Source organism: Beta vulgaris, chromosome 8 (genome assembly GCF_026745355.1).
Source record: "Beta vulgaris subsp. vulgaris cultivar EL10 chromosome 8, EL10.2, whole genome shotgun sequence".
In the NCBI taxonomy this organism is placed as follows: Eukaryota; Viridiplantae; Streptophyta; class Magnoliopsida; order Caryophyllales; family Amaranthaceae; genus Beta; species Beta vulgaris.
In genome coordinates, this window is record NC_079209.1 from 25,496,734 (window position 1) to 25,519,452 (window position 22,719).

The 22,719-nt window shown below is 34.5% G+C and overlaps 3 protein-coding genes across 3 annotated transcripts; all 3 read left to right on the plus strand.

Annotated features, from left to right (window-relative positions):
- The first annotated feature begins 3,222 nt into the window (after window positions 1–3,222).
- LOC104883810 (uncharacterized) lies at window positions 3,223–4,119 on the plus strand. Its single transcript, XM_010668372.1, has one exon. It carries the CDS (start codon window positions 3,223–3,225, stop codon window positions 4,117–4,119), a length of 897 nt encoding a protein of 298 aa, XP_010666674.1.
- A 998-nt stretch (window positions 4,120–5,117) lies between these two features.
- On the plus strand, window positions 5,118–6,485 carry LOC104883809 (uncharacterized). The gene has a single exon (XM_010668371.1). It carries the CDS (start codon window positions 5,118–5,120, stop codon window positions 6,483–6,485), a length of 1,368 nt encoding a protein of 455 aa, XP_010666673.1.
- Window positions 6,486–10,986: 4,501 nt separating this feature from the next.
- On the plus strand, window positions 10,987–21,100 carry LOC104883800 (gibberellin 2-beta-dioxygenase). The gene is made up of 4 exons (XM_057391162.1): window positions 10,987–11,582; window positions 13,970–14,082; window positions 17,867–18,111; window positions 20,748–21,100. The coding sequence occupies exons 1-4, from the start codon at window positions 11,179–11,181 to the stop codon at window positions 21,000–21,002; spliced, it is 1,017 nt and encodes a 338-aa protein (XP_057247145.1). The 5' UTR covers window positions 10,987–11,178; the 3' UTR covers window positions 21,003–21,100.
- Window positions 21,101–22,719: the final 1,619 nt, after the last annotated feature.

Below are 22,719 nucleotides of genomic sequence, written 5' to 3' on the forward strand. Positions count from 1 at the left end.
ATAGATTTAGGAACTACCTCCAAATATTTGATGTTCTATTTTATTATATTATTCATATGCATGTTGTATGCTTTAATTATTTCATCATAGCACATGTTTATGTTTGTTAATCAAAGACCTAAATAAGTGTTTCAACGCTAAATTCTTATAATTTAGAGAATCGGATTAGGCTCCCAGTAATTTGATTACATAATAACATGTAACAAAAAATTAGTTTTTGGGTATCTAATGAACCGACATAGATTAATTATAGATTGCATTAACATATTATATGGTTGTTTAATTGCATAAATCTTGACATGAATCGATATTAAGTAGAGGCCATCAATGGGTGAATTTGATTCCTGATTATATTCATACCCTCACCATCAAAATCAACTTTTGGTTCATATTCCCATTTATGGAGTCATGACGGAGAAATCTATATTGAATAAGTCACTAAGTTATTCCTAAGATTTTCTTAATATGAAATTAGGTTTATGAGTCTTTCTTTAAAGACTTATTAGTGACTTCAACATGTTTTTCAGCAAAACCTTCATAATGAGGTAGTCAAATACGTGTTCATCCCACGTGGGCAACAAAAACATGCCTAACAATAACGTTGAAATCTTATCATGTGCAATGCATGACTTATAATTTTCATATTATTGTGCTAGGTTGTTTGATTAATATATTCTTTAAAACTTTATGTACTCACACTAGTGGAAAAAACCCCTAATTGATCTAGTCAAATTGGGTTTAACGAATCCGGAAATGAACCAGAGCAGTTAAAGGGATTGAGGAAAAACAATTAAACCAATTCACAAATAAATTAATTAGCACTTAATTGATCCAGTCAATTGGTGAAACCGGATCGATCAATTATTGTGTTAACTGATCATGTTTTCACCACATGACTGGACCATTTAAGTCTATATGAAATAAAAAAAATCAGGCATTTGCTATAAACCAATGAACTCAAATGAACTAAAAGAATCACTAAAACTAAAACAACATAGATTACATGAAATAAATCAAACCATACAAATATATATATATATATATATATATATATGAAAATTTTGATTCCAACATCTAAACTAATGTTTACTAGAAAAAATTTAAACGCACCTAAACATTATGTCGATTCCATAAATTACTAATGTTTACTAATGAACCAAAATAATCACAAACCAAAATGATATACAAAAATGTAAATTATTTGTTAAATATAATCCGAAACAAAATTAAACTAAAAATCAAAATAATATATCTAGAATTACATGAAATTACACAAAAAAATTCTAGATCTGGTGCAATTACATGAAAATTACAAAAAAAAAACAAATAAATATAGAATTACATAAAATTACACAAAAAGAAATAAATCTGGAGCACAAAGCTAAACGAAATTAGAGAAAAATAAAATTAATCAAAACAAAAGTTTAACAAATTAAACAAAAAAAAAACTTGAACAAACCATAGTTCTGGCCAGAAACGAGCGATAGCAAGTGAGAACACGACAAGTGAGAGGCGAGCAACGACGAGTGAGAAGAAAAGCCCATGCGCAATTAATGGCGAACAACGTCGATGAGAGAGAAAAAGAGGTCGGTCATTCGTGGGTAGTGGTGTTGGTGTTCATGGGTAGTGGTATTCGTGTTCATGGGTGAATAGGGGAGAGAAATTAGTGTTGGTATTTGTGGGCTCCAGTATTCATGGTAGTCGATGGTGGTGGTGAGGAGAGAGGTAGGGTGAGACGGCTGGGGAGAGAGGAAAGAGGGATCGGAGAGACGAGAGCTGAGACATGGGTTGGTGCTTGGATCATTGTGCACCTTAAATACCCATGTTTTGGGCCAAGCACATTTCGGCCACTACACTGATCCGGGTTATCAAAGAACCGAATCAGCTTTTTTTCTAACTGATATATGGTTCTTTGCAACCCAGTTTAGTTAATTAATTCCACATTTTGCGACCAAATAACTTGAACTAACGGATCCAATTTCGGGAGAAAATGATCAGTTTATTTGTGTCATTTAAGGATTTTTCCACTCGTGTCAAGTCTTTTGATTATGTGCTCTATATATTTTATCATAGTTTGTGGTTTATTAATCTTATGGTAATTCTTTTATATTTTTTGGTCAATAGTCACTTATATCAATTGGTCACAAAACTGTTTGAATTTGGAGATCATGATGCATCTAAGAGTGATGATTTCAAATTGTTATTAGAATTTTAAATTATTGATCGATTTGCATTGTCTTTGAAGTTAACTTTTCAATATTGACTTTTGTTTAGTTTTAGTGGGCCATGCATGATTAGTTCCAATTTGTTAGACCTTTAATTAAATTTTATGTTTGGTGAAAGTACTTTATTTATATTACGCTGTAAAATTATAAATTAGTCGAAATATTTTCAAATGTGGCGATAATGCTTTAGTAATTCTCTATTGTTTTATAAGAAAGGTAATTTTTGAAAGGAAAGAAGTATTTGTGTATCACAAGGAGTCACTAATAAATTATTTAGAGGAATTGAAGAGTAATATATACATAATATTTAACTTATTTGGTTTAAACAAGGGAAAAACTATAAATTAGGACAAATGTATCAGTAATTACCCTTAATAATTGCATTACAATGATTATGAACTTAGTTGTGGATTTCGGAGGTGAAGGTACAAATCTAGTCATGTACTAAGATTTGCCCATCAACTAAACTCACATAACATTTTTGTTGGACTTCAAATTAATCACATAGGTAAATTTGAAATGCTTTAAGATCGAAAAATATACTAAAATCAAATATTTTCTCATACATAAACGATCTGATTCCGCTAATCACTCGATCAATAACATCATATTACTTAAAATCTATTAGGTTATCTAGATTAATAACAATTGAATTAAATTATTGCAATATATAGAAGAAAAATAGGGAACATATTTTCTTTGAAAAAAGAATAACCCTCAATTATTATGCCTTTTCAAAAGAATATAGTCTGCAGTTGAATGGATTCGAAAGAGCCTTTTCAATTGCAAGTCTTGAGATTATATTGATTTGATTTGAAGAGTGCGTTGAGTTGAGAGTTTAAAAAAATCATGGTTTTGTAATACTTTTAAAGGGAATTACGCTTCTCAAAATACCTCCTATTTTTTATACAAAATCTCCATAATATTTACTCATATTTCCCCATGTTTACGAAAGATGGCATCTCAACAAGGCTGAACATTTCAGTGGTAATAGAAAATGCTCTCGAGTGAAGAAGTGCGAGCGAAAACACTCTCGAGTGAGGAAAATGACCTGCTGCAAAGGTCGAATAAAAAGTTTAAGAGATTGGAGTGTGATTCTCCTACTGAGGGTAATGATGTGTCCATGGTACCGGATACTATGGATACAACATTGAATCTGAACAAGACTATTTCATATAGTCAAGCAGCGAGAGGGTTTGGGGGCTCAAGAAACCCTTTGTTTGAAGGAGAGGTTCCGGACTCAGAAATCATCTCCGAAGATGAACAAGAATCAGATGATGATTCAGGGGATTTGGCTTGCCCTACTATTAGGCTAACGCGAGAGGAAAAAAGGAGAATCAGAGTCCCATGGAAGAACTCGTTGATTATCAAGTTATTTGATAAGAAACTTGGGTATGATGTTCTGATGAGGAGGTTAAAGGCAAAATGGACCTTAAAGGGAGAGATTGCCTTAATTGATGTTGGCCATGCTTACTATGTGGTTCGATTTAGTAATCTCGAAGATTATGATTTTGTCCTCACCCAAGGACCTTGGATGATAGGGGAGAGTTATCTTACGATCAAAAAATGGGTTCCAAACTTCATAGCTGATGAAGCCCCAATCAAGACTCTCACTGCGTGGGTCAGGATCCCCCATCTATCAGTGGAATATTTCGATAAGCAGATTTTACATAAGATCGGATCCAAAATAGGCAACGTGATAAAAATTGACCGCAATACAGCTTCAATGGATAGGGGTCAATATGTAAGATTCTGTATTGAAGTGGATTTATCCAAACCCTTGCTATCAAAGTTTAAACTTAATAAGAGGACATGGATCATTCAGTATGAAGGATTGAAAATGATTTGCTTTAAGTGTGGCCATTTGGGACACAAAGAGGACAATTGTACTTAGTTCCAGATGCGTGATAGTATTGGAGAGGAGGGTAACCAAGAGCCTCGTGCGCAAAATGGAGCTCCATCAGTTGACCAACAGGATAGGTATGGCGCTTGGATGTTGGTGCAAAAACCAGGAAGGAAGTACATTCTAAAAGATAAAGCTCTGGGTAATAATATGGAGGTACGAAAGCTTCAAGAGGGCATTGTTCCCCGTCAACCTAAACCACATATTGGTAGGGATAATGTCAGGGGTGTTCAAGGGATGGAACGCGAGAAGGGTTCGAGATTTGAGATACTCCAGGTTAACGATGAAGTTCCCATGGATACTGAGTTAACGGCTCAGGTAGTCGGCCCAGACCCGGAAACACGTAAGGATAAAAGAAAAATGGAATTGGGCCCCTGGAATGGGTCGGGTTATTACCCAGGGTTTGGGTGACGTGCAAATTTTTGGCGAAACTAGTGGAAAATCAGCTACTATTGTGGAGACAAATTTGGAAAGCGCCCATTTAGCGGAGGAAACAGTTGGAGATAAAATTAAGGAGAACAATATGATACAAATGGAAACAATTAAGGAAGCAGTTGTAATTAGGAAAGATTTCCCTTTAATAAAAGATTCTTCCACCCCGAGATTACGGCCGAAAATATCCTTTAAGGGCGATAGGACTCCGCTATCTTCGAATAGCAAACTTGCTACTCTTCGAGGCCCAAAAATTCGTAAGAGTGGCGTAAAGAAAAACCCAAGACTTCAGGCGAGTGGAAAAGAAAATCTGGGAGACTACCCTACTGTGAACTTGGCGGCGATCAGTCAAAACGGGGTGCAGCCGACAGAAACTCATCGGGATCTCAACTATGATACCAATAACCCTGGTCTCCAAGATTCCTCCTCCCCTGGAATTCTTTGTCGAGACCCCGATGGAAGGTCCATCTCAAATTGAGGTGCACCCGACGGCCAACAAGGCCAAACTGGAATTCAATGCATATCTTCCACCGGAGAATGTGACCCCGTTTCTAATGATGGAAGCAGGAATTCCGTATGTAACGGACGGACCCATGAGGGCATTGCGGGAATTGTTTCTGACATCATTGCCTATGGTACCTCTTCTTGAGTTTGATAGGTATCCTCTTTTCCCAATGTTTAATATGTCTATAAAAATTCTAGTTTGGAACGTTCAGGGAGCAGGCAATAAGGTGCCGATCATTAAAGAATTAGTTAGAATCAATAAGCCATCAGTGGTAGTGCTAGTAGAGACCCACCTGAGTGGCGAGCAAGCCCAAAAAATCTGTGATAAAATTGGATTTCAAGGTCAGCAACGAGTAGAAGCCCAGGGATTCTCCGGAGGTATTTGGCTCCTTTGGGATACAAGCTTTGTATCTATTACCTCGTATGGTTCGCATACTCAACATCTTACTGTGGAAATCCGTAAACTAGGGGAGGACCTGTGGTTGTTTTCTGCAGTGTATGCTAGCCCAGACAGTACTTTGAGGAAAGAGTTGTGGCGAGAGTTAGAAAAAATAAAAGATAGTTATTTTGGTCCATGGCTGTTAGCGGGAGATTTTAATGAAACAATGACAATGAACGAAAGAAATGGAAGTGAAAGCTCGGAGATGTCGCGTCGGTGTCGTGAGTTCTCTAACTGGGTTAGCAACAATGAGTTAATTGATTTGGGGTGCTCTGGGCCCAGTCACACTTGGTTTCGAGGAAATTCGAGTCAGACTTTTAAGTCAGCTAGGTTAGACCGAGGCCTAGTGAATGAAGATTGGAGGATGCGATTTAGTGAAGGCGCGGTTCGAAATTTACCGAAAGCTGCCTCAGACCATTGCCCGATAATCGTGAGTACCAATGGGTTTGCCCCCATTCCTGTCTCGACTAAGCCATTCCGATTTCAAGCAGCCTGGATGAATCAAATTAAGTTCCATGAGTTTGTGTATGAGAACTGGAAAAAAGGAGCTCCGATTGTGCCTTTCCTAAAGGAATTCGCGCTCAAACTTCAGAAGTGGAATAGAGAAGAATTTCACAATATTTTTCGTAAAAAAGCTGAGCTGTGGGCAAGATTAGAGGGAGTGCAATCTATTCTTGCGTCGGGTAGACAGTCCCACCTAGCGAAATTAGAAGCGAAGTTGCGTAGAGAGATGGACGAGGTGTTGAATGAGGAGGAACTACTTTGGTTCCAAAAATCTCGCATGGAGGCGATTAGTGATGGTGATAGAAATACTCGTTACTTTCACCTGTCTACTTTAATTAGGAGAAGGCAAAATCGAATTGAGACTTTAAAAGATGAATCTGATAACTGGACCATGGATGATTCCCAAGTGAAGGCCTTGGTACTCAAATATTGGAGTGAGCTTTTTCAAGAGGAGGAGGGAGTAATGCAAGGGGGTTGACTGCTTTGGGGGTGTTTCCCTGAAATTTCGGCTGATGACCGAGACCTAATATCTCGACCGTTTACTTCGTGTGAGGTAGTAGCAGCACTAAAAGACATGCAGCCGTTTAAGGCCCCGGGACCGGATGGCTTCCAACCGGTGTTTTTTCAAAGGTACTGGGAAGTAGTGCAACCGAATGTAACCCAACTTGTGAAAAATGTGCTGGAGGGAAGAGAATTTCCGGAAGGTCTAAATGATGCATTTTTGGTGTTAATTCCGAAGGTAGATGTTCCACAACGAGCGAATCAATTTCGTCCCATCGGGTTGTGTAACATAGTGTATAAGTTAGTCACGAAGGTGATCGTTAATAGATTAAAGCCGGTTTTGCCCATGTTGATCTCACCAACCCAATGTAGCTTTGTTCCGAAGAGGCAAATTACGGACAACATTCTTATTGTCCAAGAGATGATTCATTCGATGCGGTACAAGCAAGGTCGGATGGGTTACATGGCTATTAAGATTGACTTTGAGAAAGCGTATGATCGCTTGAGGTGGTCCTTTCTTCGAGAATCTTTGTTAGAACTCTCTCTTCCCCAAAAAATGGTCGACGTTGTCATGATGTGTGTTACTTCGGCTAAGCTTCGCATTTTGTGGAATGGAGAACCATTAGAGGCTTTCCAACCCACACGTGGGATTCGGCAGGGAGATCCTTTATCTCCCTACTTGTATGTCATATGTATGGAACGACTAGCCCATTTGATAGAGAGAGAAGTCCAACTTGGGACATGGAAACCAACGCGAGCAAGTCGAAACGGGCCTCATATTTCGAATCTTGCCTTCGCGGATGATCTTATACTCTTTGGTGAGGCCTCGGTAGATCAGGCTGAAGTGATTATGAGTTGTTTAAATAAATTTTGCGAAGCATCTGGGAGCAAAATTAGCCTCGCAAAATCTAGGGTTTTCTTCTCAAAAAATACAAACTTTGAGATCCGAGAAGCAGTAGGTGCGACTTTGGGCATGGAAGAAACAGACGACCTAGGCAAGTATCTTGGAGTTCCGATAATTAATGGTCGAAGCTCTAAGAGGGAGTACCAGTACCTAGTAGACAAAGTTAATGGCAAATTAGCGGGCTGGAAAATGAAAACTCTATCGTTGGCGGGGAGAGCTACTTTGGTGCAATCTACTTTAAGCTCGATTCCGTTTTATACAATGCAGACTGCTAAGTTGCCGAGGTCTACCTGTGACGAGCTTGATCGTAAGTCGCGAGGATTTCTATGGGGGTCATAGGAAGGAGAACGTAATGTTCATATGGTTTCAAGGAACCAAATTTCGAGACCAAAACAACAAGGTGGTTTAGGTATCCGTCAGATGAGACAAGCGAATTCCGCGTTCTTAGCCAAACTTGGATGGAGACTTTTGGCCGAACGTTCAGCTCTTTGGTCGAGAGTTATTCGGGCGAAATATTATGAGGGGCGTTGTGACCTTGACATGTTTAAAGATAAACCGAATGCTTCTAACGCTTGGAGGGGTATCATGAGTAGTGTGGATATTGTTAGAAAGGGAGTCAATATGGCGGTTGGGAATGGGCATAGAACTTTCTTTTGGCATCATAGGTGGGCTATTAACAAGCATTTAATTGAGGTGGCTAGAACGGAACCCCCACTACAACTCCAGGATGTTACAGTTCGTGAAATGTGGGATAATAACACTGGGTGGAAGTGGGAGATTTTCGCTAACTTTCTGAATAAAGAAGAACTGGGTAAAATAGCGGCTCACGACCTAGTGGACGATGACGAGATGGTGGATGAGATTTTCTGGAATGGAGCTCCCGCGGGCGGATTCACACTAGCTTCAGCTCTCAAAATCATTCGGAATGAGTCGGAGCCGGAAATAGATGAAGTGAGAGGGTGGAAAAGTATGTGGGGTGTTAAGGTTCCACAACGAATCCGGTTTTTCATTTGGTTAGCGAGTCAGGATCGTCTCATGACAAATGGTAATAGGTTCATTCGACGGTTGACGGAGGATCCTCGTTGTTTCGTTTGTGGGGAGATTGAGGAGCACTCGCTCCATTTGTTGCGGGATTGTCCAGCTGCGAAACGAGTTTGGAGGCTAATTGGAGTCGATACGGATGATTTGGGATGGAAGCTGCCACTGCGAGATTGGCTTCTAGGGAATTTAGAGAAACGTAACCTCCGAAATGAAGAGGAGTGGCCGCAGATTTTCAGTGTGGCTTGTTGGTGGCTATGGCGTTGGCGCAATGAACGATGCTTTAACACGGAACCCCGCATCCCCTTGGACCAAGTGAGTTTTATATTTGCGAGAGTCAAAGACGTTCGAGAAGCCAGTATGCGAAATCAATGTCAAGGAAATGGGCATGGTAATGTGAGGCAGGAGGTGTATGTGAGGTGGCAGTACCCGAGTCTAGGGTGGGTTCGTCTGAACACGGATGGGGCTTCGAAGGGAAATCCGGGCAAAGCGGGAGCAGGTGGAATAATCCGTGGCCATCGTGGAGAGCTATTTGAGATTTTTTCTGCTAACTGTGGTGAATGCTCGTGCACTAGAGCGGAGTTGATTGCAGTAATGAGAGGTTTAAGTGTGGCTCGAAATGGGGGTCATAGGAAGGTTGTTTTGTCCGTGGATTCGGAGGTTGTTGTTCGCCTGTTGGAAGGGGATCCACCCTCTAACTCTCCATATATTCATATTATCCGTAAGTGCATTGCCCTCATCCGCAATCAAGATTGGGTGGTGAGAGTTGAGCATTGTTATCGTGAAGCTAACCGAGCTGCGGATTGGCTTGCGAATTATGGGGTCGAGCTCGGTGTGAAGTTCGTAGTTCTGGAGGCGGTCCCGCAGGACCTTCGAACCGTTTTATTGGAGGACCTTGGAGGAGTGGCATGGCCTCGGTTGGTGCCGGCGCAGCGTGCTTTAGCTGACACGATCTAGGTGTTGGGTTGTGTCGAATAATGTAGGTGTTAGTGTCTGGAGTCTGTTTTGTTTTGCTTTACTTGTTCCCTTTTTGTTTGGTTTATCTTGCTTTTATTTCTCTTTGTTTTGTTTCCGTTTCATTGTATTGGGTTAGCCCCTCTTTTCACACCAAAAAAAAAAAAAAAACAAAAGATGGCCATATAATATGATATTATTCCAAAGAATAATGATAATTCAAGACAAGCTCGCTGCAATAATATTTCATAAAGTTCAAAAGGGGATCCTAAAAACCACAAAACATAGTTTAAAGCGACATTATAACATATCCTTGTCCTTAACTTTTGCCCCCAATTTCATTGTTCCTTTGCTACTTTTCCCATATGATACTTGGCTCTCTGTAAAAGATTGTAGCTCCGCCCCCTACCACCCTCCTGAAATTAGGAATTTCCATCATCCAATAGTTAGTAATCCCTCAATAATTTTTTTTTATCTTTCCTACTCTTATATATTGTGCGTATTTGTCAATTCACTTTTTTGACCTTTTTCATCACATATTAATTAAAAATGTAACAAATGAATAATTAAGAAAGTACTCATTGAGACAAACCAAACAAGATAACACATGACTATATTTTTATTTCTTATTTATAGAGAAGGAATTAAAAATTTCTCTCTAATTTTGAATGTCAAGATTCCAAGTGAGAAAGTGAAAAATACAAAGGGAGCAACCCTCAATTTATCTTTTTGCAGATATCTCATGATTTATCGAATTCGAAAGAGGATTTTCAATTGAAAGCTAGCATTGACATATAATTTATTTAAATTGAAAAGTGCGGTGAGTTAGTAGATCTCAAAGAATCATAATTCATAGTATATTCTTTCAAAGGGAGTTAGACTTCACAAAACGCTTCCTAGTTTTTCGAATGAAGTCACCAAATACTCATAATCTTTCCCAAATTTACAAAAAATTCCTATTTAATATGCTACTTTTTCAAATCATACTGATAATTTAATGCAAGCTTGCTCCAAAAAAACTCCAAAATTAAAATTATTGGCGTCAAATTTTCATAAAGTCCAAAAAAGGAATTTAAAAAACCACAAAACATAGTTCGAAGTGACCTTAAAATATGCAAGAAATGCCTAAACTAGAACGATTTTAAACTATTTTTGTTGAGAACGATTTTTGATGGTATGATTAATAAAATAATAGTAGATTTGTTACAAAAGGTAGTATATTAATAAACAAAAAAGTGATATATAAGAAGCTATCATGTCAACCTTGTTATAGTTATATTATCATAATGGTATTTTTTTATATCAATATACTACTTTATCGATAAAATATATTAATTTATTGATAAAATATACTACTTGTTTATTAGATATACTACTTGTTTTTTAAATATATATTACTTTTCTAAATGATCTGAAAAGGAAAAAAAAAATATAGAAGGATTTTAAATGGGATAAAACTCTACAACATATCCTTGTCCCGAGCTTCCGCCCCCCTAACTTTTATTTTAGCTTTGCTACCTTTCTCATATGCCACATGGCTTCCTATAATAGTTTGGAACTTCACCCCCTACCACACCCACACCCCACACCCCCACCCCACACCCTCCCTGCCCCCGTCTTCTTTTTCATGCAATATCTTTCTCAGTTTTCACCCCATTTGTCAATATAAAGCTGCAGCAACAGCAAAAACAATCTCATTTCTCCATCAGTCAACTTATCCATCTTTTCTCTCTTCCAACTTTCAACTGCAACATTTTTTACCAAAGAAAAAATAATGGTAGTTTTATCTCAACTTGCATTAAACCAATTCATAAACACATGCAAACCAGTTAATACCAAACTGTTCTTCCCCACAATTCCAACTATAGACTTAACAAATCCTGATGCAAAATCATTGATTGTTAAGGCTTGTAAAGAATTTGGTTTTTTTAAGGTAATAAATCATGGTGTTCCACTACAAATGATTTCTCAACTTGAAGATGAAACTAGTAAATTCTTTAGCTTGCCTCAATTTATCAAAGAAGCTGCAGGAATTCCTAAACCTTTTGGTTATGGTAATAAGAACATTGGACCAAACGGTGACGTCGGTTGGCTGGAGTATCTTCTTCTTTCTGCTTCACCCGAGTTTGTTTCTCAAATTTGTCACTCCATTTCCCCCGAAGACCCTGATGTTTTCAGGTAAAAATCTCTCTTTTTTTGTTATCCACTGCCATTCCCCTGCTTTTCTCTAACTTTTTGGGTTAATGCTAACTAATATGATTGGCTTTATTGGCCAGTAAAGTTTGTAGACGTATATCACAGGAAAAAAAAAAAAAACTTATTTCCTACTCATTCCTAATATTACGTGTGCACCTCATTTAATTAGTTGATTTTAGTTATCCATTGCCTTATTTTTTTAATACTCCATCATGTCTTAAAATATAGTTTTCATTTATTTTTGCACAGTTTTCAAAACGTATCTTGTATTTTATATTAAAAGTTAATATTATATATACTTCCTCCGTTTCATAATAAGTGAAACATAGGAATTGTACACAAGATTTAATAAACATCACTTTCAAAAGCCAAAAAGTCATAAAATACCCTTCTTATTATCAAAAGGAGGAGAGAGAAAAGCAAACCACACTAGTTTGTGATGGGTATTCTTGTCATTTTATAACTTTTTTTTTCCATTTAAGGTATGTTTTACTTATTTTGAAAAGTTCTAAAATAGTAAGTGTTTCACTTATTATGGAACGGATGAACATATTGTGGTGAATACAATAAGACTGCATATGAGCATGTAATTTTATACTTCATCCGTTTAAAAATAGTTGCACCGTCTCATGTTTTCACATTTGTCGATGTATGATTTGAATGTTAATATCTTCAATTATTAATTAGTAAAATTATAAAAAGTTAATATTAAAAAAATATATATACATCGAGACGAATCTAACAAAATTTCATTTGGCTCTGTTTTTTCCTAAAGTATAAATCACCAAAGATAATCAAAGTATAAGATGAATATATATATTAGTGACCATATTGATCAAAATTATTAAAGTTTGACTGTCAAAATAAAAACATAAACTAGCTTTTGGAACGAATAAAGACATAAAGTATAAAATGAAAAGCTTGTTTTATAGACCAGTAATATTAAGCCGGACATAAAATGGTAACGAAAAGTGCAAAATTTGAACTCATGACAATGGTATTTTTGTAAATTCTATAAAGTATCTAGAGTCAAACTTTTCAAAACAAGCTTATTTTTGTGCATATTTTTTGCAGCCGCATAATATATTTTTTTACATCATTTGATTTTGTGACACTATTAATTAGTCAATTTTATTAAATTATTTCGTATTATTATATATAAAAACATAGGTAAGTAGAGTCATATTAGACTCGTCTCGATGCGAGGATTTAAAATATTAAATTTTTATAAATGTACTTATACTCCCTTGTATTTTTTTTTTATCTTTCTCACTTATAATCTTGACACTATTCACTATTAGAGAGAATCTTTAGATTTTTCTCAACATATAAGAAAAAAATATAGTCATGTGAGGTATTGTTTGATTCATCTCAATAAGTACTTTATTAATATTGAATTATTATAATTCTTACTAATATGTAATGAAATATATTTAATGTAGAATAAATGCATTGGTAAACGTGCAAAGTCAAAGTAGGAAAGATAAAAAAAATATAGAGCGAGTACTCAATAAAAGATCTTAATATTCAAAGTATAATTTCGACAAATGTGAAAAAATAAATGTTGCAACTAATAGAATATATACTCCATCCGCTTTTATTTATTTGCTACGTTTTGGTTTACACAAGAATTTACGAGATGTCATTTTCATTCTTTTTTAGTGTACTTTTTGACCCTTTTAACATTAAATAGAGTGGGAAAAGGGAAAAAAGTAGTACTTTTTGGTGGAAAAAGTGAGAAACAAATATAATATTATTACTTTTGGTGGGCCAAGTCTCCTAATAAGAAAATATAGCAAATAAAAAAAAACAACCCTTTTTGGAAAATGTAACAAATAAATAAAAGCAAAGAGAGTATATAATAAGGCCTTGTTTGGTTGACAAAACAAATCATGGGAAGTGCAAATTCCTAGGAAGTAGAAGTATATGAAGTTGTTTGGTTGGCAAGATCATGGGAATTTGCACTTCTTAGGAAATTCTACTTCGCACACAATGGGGGAAGTTGCTTACCTAGTTCCCCCTAGGTAAGTGCCACTTCCCATGGGAATTCCATCTTCCCATAGCCTAGCAAACAATTTTCTTTACTTCCTAGGAAGTGAAATTTCATGGGAAGTAAAAAATCAAGGGAAGATCAACTTCCCAAGTGCAACCAAACGATACCTAAGAATAATAATCTCATGCCACAATAACTAATTTTTTATTTAAAAATAAAAATTAGGTAAATTGATTTCAGTGAAAGAAGTGGGAGAAAAATATGACCATAAAGATTTTCTTACCTGAGTAATATACCAGAATTGCTGTTTTAATATTTCATGTTGTATGGTTTTTATGATAATAGTTCTATAAAGTTGTATGTATGACATGTGCAGGTATGCAATAATGAACTATATAGCAAAAATGAAGAAATTGGCGGTGCGAGTGTTGGAAATGATGGCGGAAGGGCTAAATGTGAAAGGAGAAGACAAGAATGTGCTAAGTAAGTTACTCCTTCCGTCTCTTTTTATTTGCTACATTTTGCCATTTAGAGGTGTCTCAATTTATTTGCTACATTTGCCAACATTACTACAAATGATAATAAAACAAACATCAAAAAGTTGAGCCCAAAAAATTAGCCCACTTAATGAAATTCCCTAAACCTACCCAACCCACCTAACTCAATTTATTACCCCACTTACTCCATTTAACACCACCCCAACCCCCCTATAACCACTCCCTCCAAAACCCTAATCTCATAACTTCCGTCATTTTCTTCTCTCTCCTTCTGACTCTCTCTCTCCTTCTGACTGTGACTTTCCTCTCTCTTCTTCTTCTTCAAACCCTCAGATCTAGGGTTTTTTACTCCAAAATTGTTGAAAAAAACAGTAGATTAATTATCTACTCTTCTCTGCGATCATTATAAACCTAGATTTTGTCATTTTGGAGTGATTTCAGAAACGAGTCCCCTGTTTCTTCGGTATTTTGAGTGATTTTGGGTATTTCATGGATGAGTTTACTCCAAAATCAAAGAAACGGCTCTTTGATTTGATGGACGAGTTAGATCGGAGGCTAAAAATTCTAGGGTTGCAAAAAAACGTTGGATTTTGGTTCGTTTTGTTGGTCTTGTGGCGCGCCTTCAAGAAAACCACCAGATCTTGAATTTGGTGGTGTATTTGAGGGCAAAAAACCTGGAAAATTGGAAGATCCACCTCCGGAAGGCTTTAAATCATGGCGAGCTTACCTCTCTTGGTATAAAAACCATCTCGAAATGGTTTCGGAGAGTCCCCTTTCAAATTTTGACTCAGATCGGTCCACTCCTTAACTTAAATCTTTGTTTTTAAAATTTTAGGAAGTTTTTTTTACTTGCTTTGCCTGTGGGGTTGCGTTTGATTAGATTGCATGTTTAGGTTTTTGTGTTTTTTTTCATGTTTTAGCCTCGATTTGTTTATACGCATGTTGTTTATGCCTCGATCTGTTTATGAACTTGTTTATTTTGCCTTGATTTGTTTAATTTCCGTTTATTTTGGCTTGTTTTGTTTAATTTCTGTTTATTTTGCCTTGAGTTGTTCTGTTTATATGTATTTTCACTTGATCTGTTAAAACATGTTAGTTTAAGCCTTGAGTTGTTGTTTTTATGATATTTTGCCTTGATCTGTTATATATGTTGATTTTAGCCTTCCATTAGGTTCTGTTTATATGATATTGTACTTGATCTGTTAAAACATGTTATTTAAGCCTTGAGTTGTTGTGTTTTTATGATATTTTGCCTTGATCTGTTTATATATGTTGATTTTAGCCTCCTTAGGTCTGTTTATATGATATTTTCACTTGATCTGTTAAAACATGTTAATTTAAGCCTTGAGTTGTGCTGTTTATATGAAATTTTGCCTTGAGCTGTATATATATGTTGATTTTAGCCTCCATTAGGTCTGTTTATATGATATTGTCACTTGATCTGTTAAAACATGTTAGTTTAAGCCTTGAGTTGTTGTGTTTTTATGATATTTTGCCTTGATCTGTTTATATATGTTGATTTAGCCTCATTAGGTCTGTTTATATGATATTTTCACTTGATCTGTTAAAACATGTTAGTTTTAAGCCTTGAGTTGTTCTGTTTTTATGATATTTTGCCTTGATCTTGTTTATATATGTTGATTTTAGCCTCCATTAGGTCTGTTTATATGATATTGTCACTTGATCTGTTAAAACATGTTAGTTTAAGCCTTGAGTTGTTGTGTTTTTATGATATTTTGCCTTGATCTGTTTATATATGTTGATTTTAGCCTCCATTAGGTCTGTTTATATGATATTTTCACTTGATCTGTTAAAACATGTTAATTTAAGCCTTGAGTTGTGCTGTTTATATGAAATTTTGCCTTGAGCTGTATATATATGTTGTGTTTATATGATATTTAGCCTTCATTTGTTAAAACATGTTCATTGAATCCTTGAATTGTTCTGTTTATATGATATTTAGCCCTGTTTTGTTAAAACATGTTAAATTTATCCTTGAATTGTTGTTTTATATGATATTTAGCCTTCATTTGTTAAAACATGTTCATTGAATCCTTGAATTGTTCTGTTTATATGATATTTAGCCTTGATTTGTTAAAACTTGTGCATTTGACCCTTGATTTGTTCTGTTTATATGATATTTTGTTATATATATGTTAATTTGTCTTTATTTGTGTGTGTGTTGGTGTGATCCTCTATGATGAAATAGGATGTTACATCCAAATAGTTACTCCATTTTGCATTTAATCAGTGGTCAAATGAATAGAATTGTAGTATAAAGAATTGATGAGGCATTTGTGTTATATTTTGGTTTTTGTTTGGCTGTCCAATTTTGGTTTAATGACATATACAAAGTTTACATGAGAGGTGCACTATGTTCCTCAATGATGAATGAGGTCAGATGATTTATACTAAGGACATTATGCCTTTTAAGACCAGTATACTCATGTTGCCACCAATTTTTTGTGCTCTTCTTTTCATGATTTCCTCTGTTTTAATAGCATGTGTTGAGTAATATGGATGAGTGGGGACTCCCTGAGAGGAACTTAAATCATGCCTTGATCTGTGTTTTATTGAAATTGGCCTTCATTATCATTTTGTCTTAAATATGATCGAGAAAAAAATGAAATCTAATTGAAGTTTTTGTGAAACAATGTTCAATTTGATTTTCTTTTTTTCTCGATCATTTGTTTGATACAATGATACCCTGTTTTTTGTTGTTAACCTCACATGAACTTTTTTTTTTACTAACTGTTTTTTGCACTACAGTTTTTGTAAACCTAACTAAACTTGAACTTTTATTTTTACTAACTGTTTTTTTAATGGATGATATATCAAGTGTTTTATTTTGTTAACTTAACATAACCCAACATGTTTACATATTATAAATGTAAGATTTAGTACAAAATGTTTTTAACTACATATACAAAATGTTTAACAACCTATATGTTGTATTTTACTTACAAAATGTTCTTGCACTCTAATGCCAAAAAAATTGGCCTTCAAATGCCCATTGCTTGCTGTTTTTGCTTTATATTATCCCAAAACCATCATCTGAATCTTCATCCCCATAGTTTGTTTTTGCTTTCCTCAAGTGAAGCTATGAAATCAGAAATGGCTTGTATAAAACTCTATGATGATTTTGCTCTGAGAGTTAATCTACCCAAACCCCCCCCCCCAAGGAATTGGCTACTGCTGGGTGGTTTTTATGGTGGTTAAAGCTGCTGGTTGGTGTCTTTGATGGTGGTGGTGGCTGGCTGCTGCTTGCTCTGTTTGGTTATGTTGATGGAAGTGGTGAAAATAATAAATGCAAGTGTAAAAGTGGTTGTGTATATATAGTCCAGAATTTGTTAGGATTTTTTTCATGTTTTTAGGGGGAAAATTCAATTCCCCCTTAAGTTTGAATTTTTTGGTAAAATTTCAATTGTAACAGAATAGTTTAGGTGGTTTTCATGTTTTGGAGGGAAAATTTTTGTTCCCTTTGGTTGTATAATTGTAACAGAATAGGAGTAGTTTAGTTGTATTGGTTGTATACAAATTTTGGAGGGAAATGAAATCCTCTTTTTATATGTAATTGGCGCCTTCCTTAAAAAAAATGTGGGCCAACTATTTTTTTTGCCTTCTAATCTGATTTTTCACAACTTAATTAACCACCATTATTTTTCTTCAAAACACTCACTGCACACCCACTGTACACACACTGTACAGTGGTCCCCCCCCTTTTCCTTGGTCTTTGTGATAAAGTGTTTGTAGCAAATAAAAAGAGACAGAGGGAGTAATAAAGAAGGATGAAAGCGACTCATATTTCAGGCTAAATCATTATCCACCAAAGCCTGATGCATTTGAAGCGTTAAATGGTACAAATTTGGTTGGTTTTGGAGAGCACACAGATCCTCAGATAATCTCTGTACTCCGATCAAATAATACAGCTGGCTTTCAAATTTCTCTCAAAAATGGAAATTGGGTTTCTGTTCCACCTGATGATAACTCCTTTTTCATACTTGTTGGTGACTCTTTGCAGGTAAACCTTCCCTTTTTTTTTTCTTGATTTTAAGTAATGATTGATTGAAGTGAGACTGAATTTTTCTAATGGTTACAAGTAACACACTAAACATTACATATTTCTCATATTTTCGAAAACCAATTGAGTGACTTATGGGTTGTTAATATCAAAGATGTCTTGGTCTAGTGGTTAAAATTGAGATATTGTGGATAATAGATCACAAGTTTGAATCATCCTTTCATTTCTTTGTATTTTGTACTGCAACCGTGATTCATATGGATAAAAAAAAAACTAAAGGTTATCAATCCTTATAGACACGATTGTAATAGAATATTGTAATATATATGTAATAAATTAGAGAGAAAATTATCACTAAACTAAAATTTTAATGTATGCGTGGCCAATGAAATTTCAATAATTAAAGGGTTGGTTAACTCTCGAAATAGAAGAAATAGAGGGTGAACCAATAAAAGACAACTTGAAAAGAAAAGTGAAACCAACATATTCAATGCGGTCATATATTTGCCAAAGTTAAATTAAATTCTAAATTTTTTGTTTGAAGCTGGGAGCTCTGAAAAAACAAAAAACAAAACATTTATTGATTATTTTTCATTAATTTCCAAATTTAAACCGATTCAAAGAATTAGACTTTGGATTTATGATAAATTTCTTGATTTGACAACTATAAAAATATAAAGTTGTTTCCAAAAGACGGTCGGATTAGGACAACACTGACTTGGGAGTATGACCGTGATGACAATGAGTCTAATTGTGGTCAGGAGTCCAAATTTATCATTAGGCTGATCATTACGGGACTAAAAATTATTTAGGAAATTCTTCATGTTAGTCTTTAAGTTTTTTTTAAGATTTTTTACTTCATCGGTTTCCTAAAAATCTTCCCTTTTTTCGTTTAAATGCGTTTTGAAAAGATCTTCCCAGTTTTAGTTTATTCCTTATTTGGAATTTTTTCCCCCTTTTTACTCCTTCATGTACCTATCATATGGTCCACCATTACATTATTAATTCAATCTTACTCCCTTTCTCTCTCCTATTTTAACCCCTTTTTATTTGTTTATTTATCTTAACCCCTTTCTCTCTCCTACTTTACCCATCCTACACCACACACAAGTGGATTCTCCTTGGTATCTATAGGAACGGTAACAAGAAAAATTTTTAGGAAACGGAAGGTGTACATGTTAACAGTACTTGTTAATTATTTTTATATTTGATAGTCCCGAATTTTTAGGTTTTTAAAATGGTATCATTTATTAAGTGAATTTCGTTAAATCGTCGTTACTTTTGACAATTATTAATCTTACATGCAAATTGAGACTTTTTCGGCACTTAAAATGGGTTTTTTTTTTTATCATTTTTTAACAATGAAAGCGGACTTTTTTGTCCTTTAAGGTTCAATTAATGGTTTGAACTATCGAAAAATTCTTAGTTTGCGTACCAAACTAATAAATGTTAAAAATGCTGACAATTCAACGGAATTCATTTAAGAACCGCTACCATGTAAAAAAGCTAAAAGTCAAGGAGTACCAAGTATAAAAAATTTTTAAGAAGTGCTATCATATAAAAAACATAAAAGTTGGAGACTATCATATGGAATTTCCAAAATTATAACATCTAGTTGAAATTATTTCAATGGACAATGTACTAATGATCCAATAATGGCAGATTCAAAACTATATGTAGGGAGTTTACTAGTGATGCAGATGTCAGATAAATTTTCGATATTATTGTAGCGGCAAATGGTCAAATTTTGAAATAGTATAATACTTGCTCTGTTTATTTTTTATTTGCAACAGTTTAATTTTTACGCTTGTCAATGCATAAGTTCAACCATTAATATCTTTAATTACCGATAATTATAAATTACAAAAAGTAGATTTTTGGAAAATATACATTGATATGAATCTAATAAGATGCTACATGCATGAATATGTCTTTCCTTGACTATAAATCACCAAAGATAAATTAAGTGAAATTTTTGAATAGTGTAAAAGTCAATTCATTGCAAGTAAAAATAAACATAAAAAAAATATAAATTATCGTTTTTTTAACAAAAATGTAAGAACTAAATTTTGAATTGTGTCAAATAATAACACACCTCGATCATAATATAGCTCCCACCTATGGTCACTATCTCTCTTTGCTATAGGTTTTAAATACAAAGTTTAAGATATATAGCCATATAGGGCTATATACAGACCTTCATGTAAGAACCAATTCTGGCGTACATGTATTGGAGGCCAGCATGAGGCGTAACACTTCAAATGGTCAAAAGCTGGAAACGCATTAGATGTAAAACGTACAACAATTCCTCTTTCACACGTAGTTGATTATCATTTATTTTCCTATTTTGATATTTTTCTCTTGAATATAGTACGAATAGATTTAGATAAGCTCCATAAAATCTTAAATAGTGAAAGTGTAAAGTGCTACGATCCTATCCATTTGTGTACTTGTTTAAAAGATATTCCATATAGTATGAGTGTTCCCATGCCATGGTCAAAGTGAACAATTTTATGCGATCCAACTGCGATGAAAGTTTGTGCAAACGTTTAAAATGACGTTTTCTTTTCTATTTTTATCTTCTCTTTTTTTTTTTTGAAAGGAACACTTAATTAAAATGCATCTATTGGTTGCAGGTGATGACTAATGGAAGGTTTAAGAGTGTGAAACATAGGGTTTTCGCAGACAATAATAGATCAAGAATTTCTATGATCTTCTTTGCAGGCCCACCTCTACATGAAAAAATAGCACCTTTACCTTGCATTATGCAACATGGGGAAGAAAGCTTTTACGAGGAGTTCACATGGTATGAATACAAGAAATCAGCCTACAAATCTAGGTTGAGTGATAATAGACTTTTACGTTTTGTAAAGAGAGACCGCACCCGCTAATTTCCTCCTATAGCTACGTTGCTTATGTATTATTATATGTAACATAATGAATGGCCGCCAAGTTTCCACATTATAAATATTATTATCATTTAATTGCACATGCAACCCGTGCTACATTTTTTTTGCGGATTTCTTACCACTTAGTTCTCAAATCAGGAACAATAGAACAATATTATGGTTGGGTAAGTTTGTTTATAAATAAGATCCGACACTATAGTTCAAGAAGATTTTTTAAAGGACGAAGCGCAAACTTTTCGGGAGTGACTTCACACATGGAACATGCATGTGCTAATAATGCAAGGTAGATCGTCCTTATGGTGGCTGGACAATAGCCATGCATATGCAAAACTGTAATATCATTCTAAAGCATAAAAAAAGTATATATCGTATTTTTCAATTTTCACACAATCATTTAAAAATTTAATTTTTAAAACTCCCCAAATGAATTCGCCAAATTATAGGCGTGTTTTTGTTTCGCCTACGCGAGATAAGCGTGTATTAGATTTGACTATCCCATCGTAAAGGTTTTGTATTGAAAATGTTTTGAAGTCGCCAAAATTTTTTTAAAGGAAGACTCGTAAACCTAATTAGATATGAGAAACCGTAGGGGAAAATTAAAGACTTATTCAAAGTAGATTTCCCCATCTATACTCCATAGATAGTCAAAATGAACCCAAGATCGAGTTTGGGGGTGAGGGTACAAACATATAGTCATGAACCATGTTGCCCATTGCTAGCCTCTAAAATATCGATTCATGTCAATGTTTATGCAAAAAAAAAAAAAAACCAAATAATAGACAAAAAAAAAACAAATAAGTTTAATAATTGTCAATAATAAGTTAACCTTTCTCTCGTCCGCTAAAAATAAGTCATCTTTTGATTATTTACCGCATAAGTCTACCTTTAATACATATCAATTTTAAACAACTTAAATTTCAAATAATCTGATTTTTTTTCTTTCTTTTTTGTAATTTTTATGTTCTCTCTCATTCCCTTAAAGAGTTACACATATCATATTTAATTGGTTACATAAGTTAATAACATTCAAGGACTTGTTAAAAATAGATTGGTATTAAAGATTGACTTATTCAATGATAATTAAAAGGTCGCCTTGTTTTTAGTGGATGGCTTAAAGGTTGACTTATTCTTGTCAATATTTCCAAAAATAATTAGTATAGATTGGTTCAGGAAGTTCATAAAAATACTACTCCCTCCGTCCCATAATATAGTGGTTGTTTCTTTTTTACACGGTCTCCAAGACGTAACTTTGACCTTTAATATCTTCAATTCCGTATTAATAAAAAATATAAAAATTGATATTATGAAACTACACATTGAGACGAATCTAACAAGATCCCACATGAATATGTTTTTTTATATATACAAATGAGAATATTCGGTCAAAGATTTTAAAGTTTGACCCAAAAAAGAAGTAGGCACTATATTATGGGACGGAGGGAGTATTCTTTAGTGGTATGTTATTAAATAATCAATATTACTGGATTCTTAGCAGACTGTCCAAATTAATCTGATTAATGTTAGAATAGTTTTTTAGGTTTTTGATTAGCAAAAATAACATTTGGGTGATATAAAAACTAATTGAGGAAAATCGTATAATATGTATAAAACAATTAGGCAAGCATATATAATGTATGAACATAAATAAAAGGAAAGAAGGATTATAATGTACAACCGAAGGATTTTATATCAAAAATCT

Coding starts and splice junctions, on each gene's coding strand:
- LOC104883810 (XM_010668372.1), top strand. CDS start 3,223: ATGCTCTCGAGTGAAGAAGTGCGAGCGAAAACACTCTCGAGTGAGGAA.
- LOC104883809 (XM_010668371.1), top strand. CDS start 5,118: ATGGAAGCAGGAATTCCGTATGTAACGGACGGACCCATGAGGGCATTG.
- LOC104883800 (XM_057391162.1), top strand. CDS start 11,179: ATGGTAGTTTTATCTCAACTTGCATTAAACCAATTCATAAACACATGC. Junction 11,583..13,969: donor GAAGACCCTGATGTTTTCAG/GTAAAAATCTCT, acceptor TGACATGTGCAG/GTATGCAATAATGAACTATA. Junction 14,083..17,866: donor CAAGAATGTGCTAAGTAAGT/TACTCCTTCCGT, acceptor AGACAGAGGGAG/TAATAAAGAAGGATGAAAGC.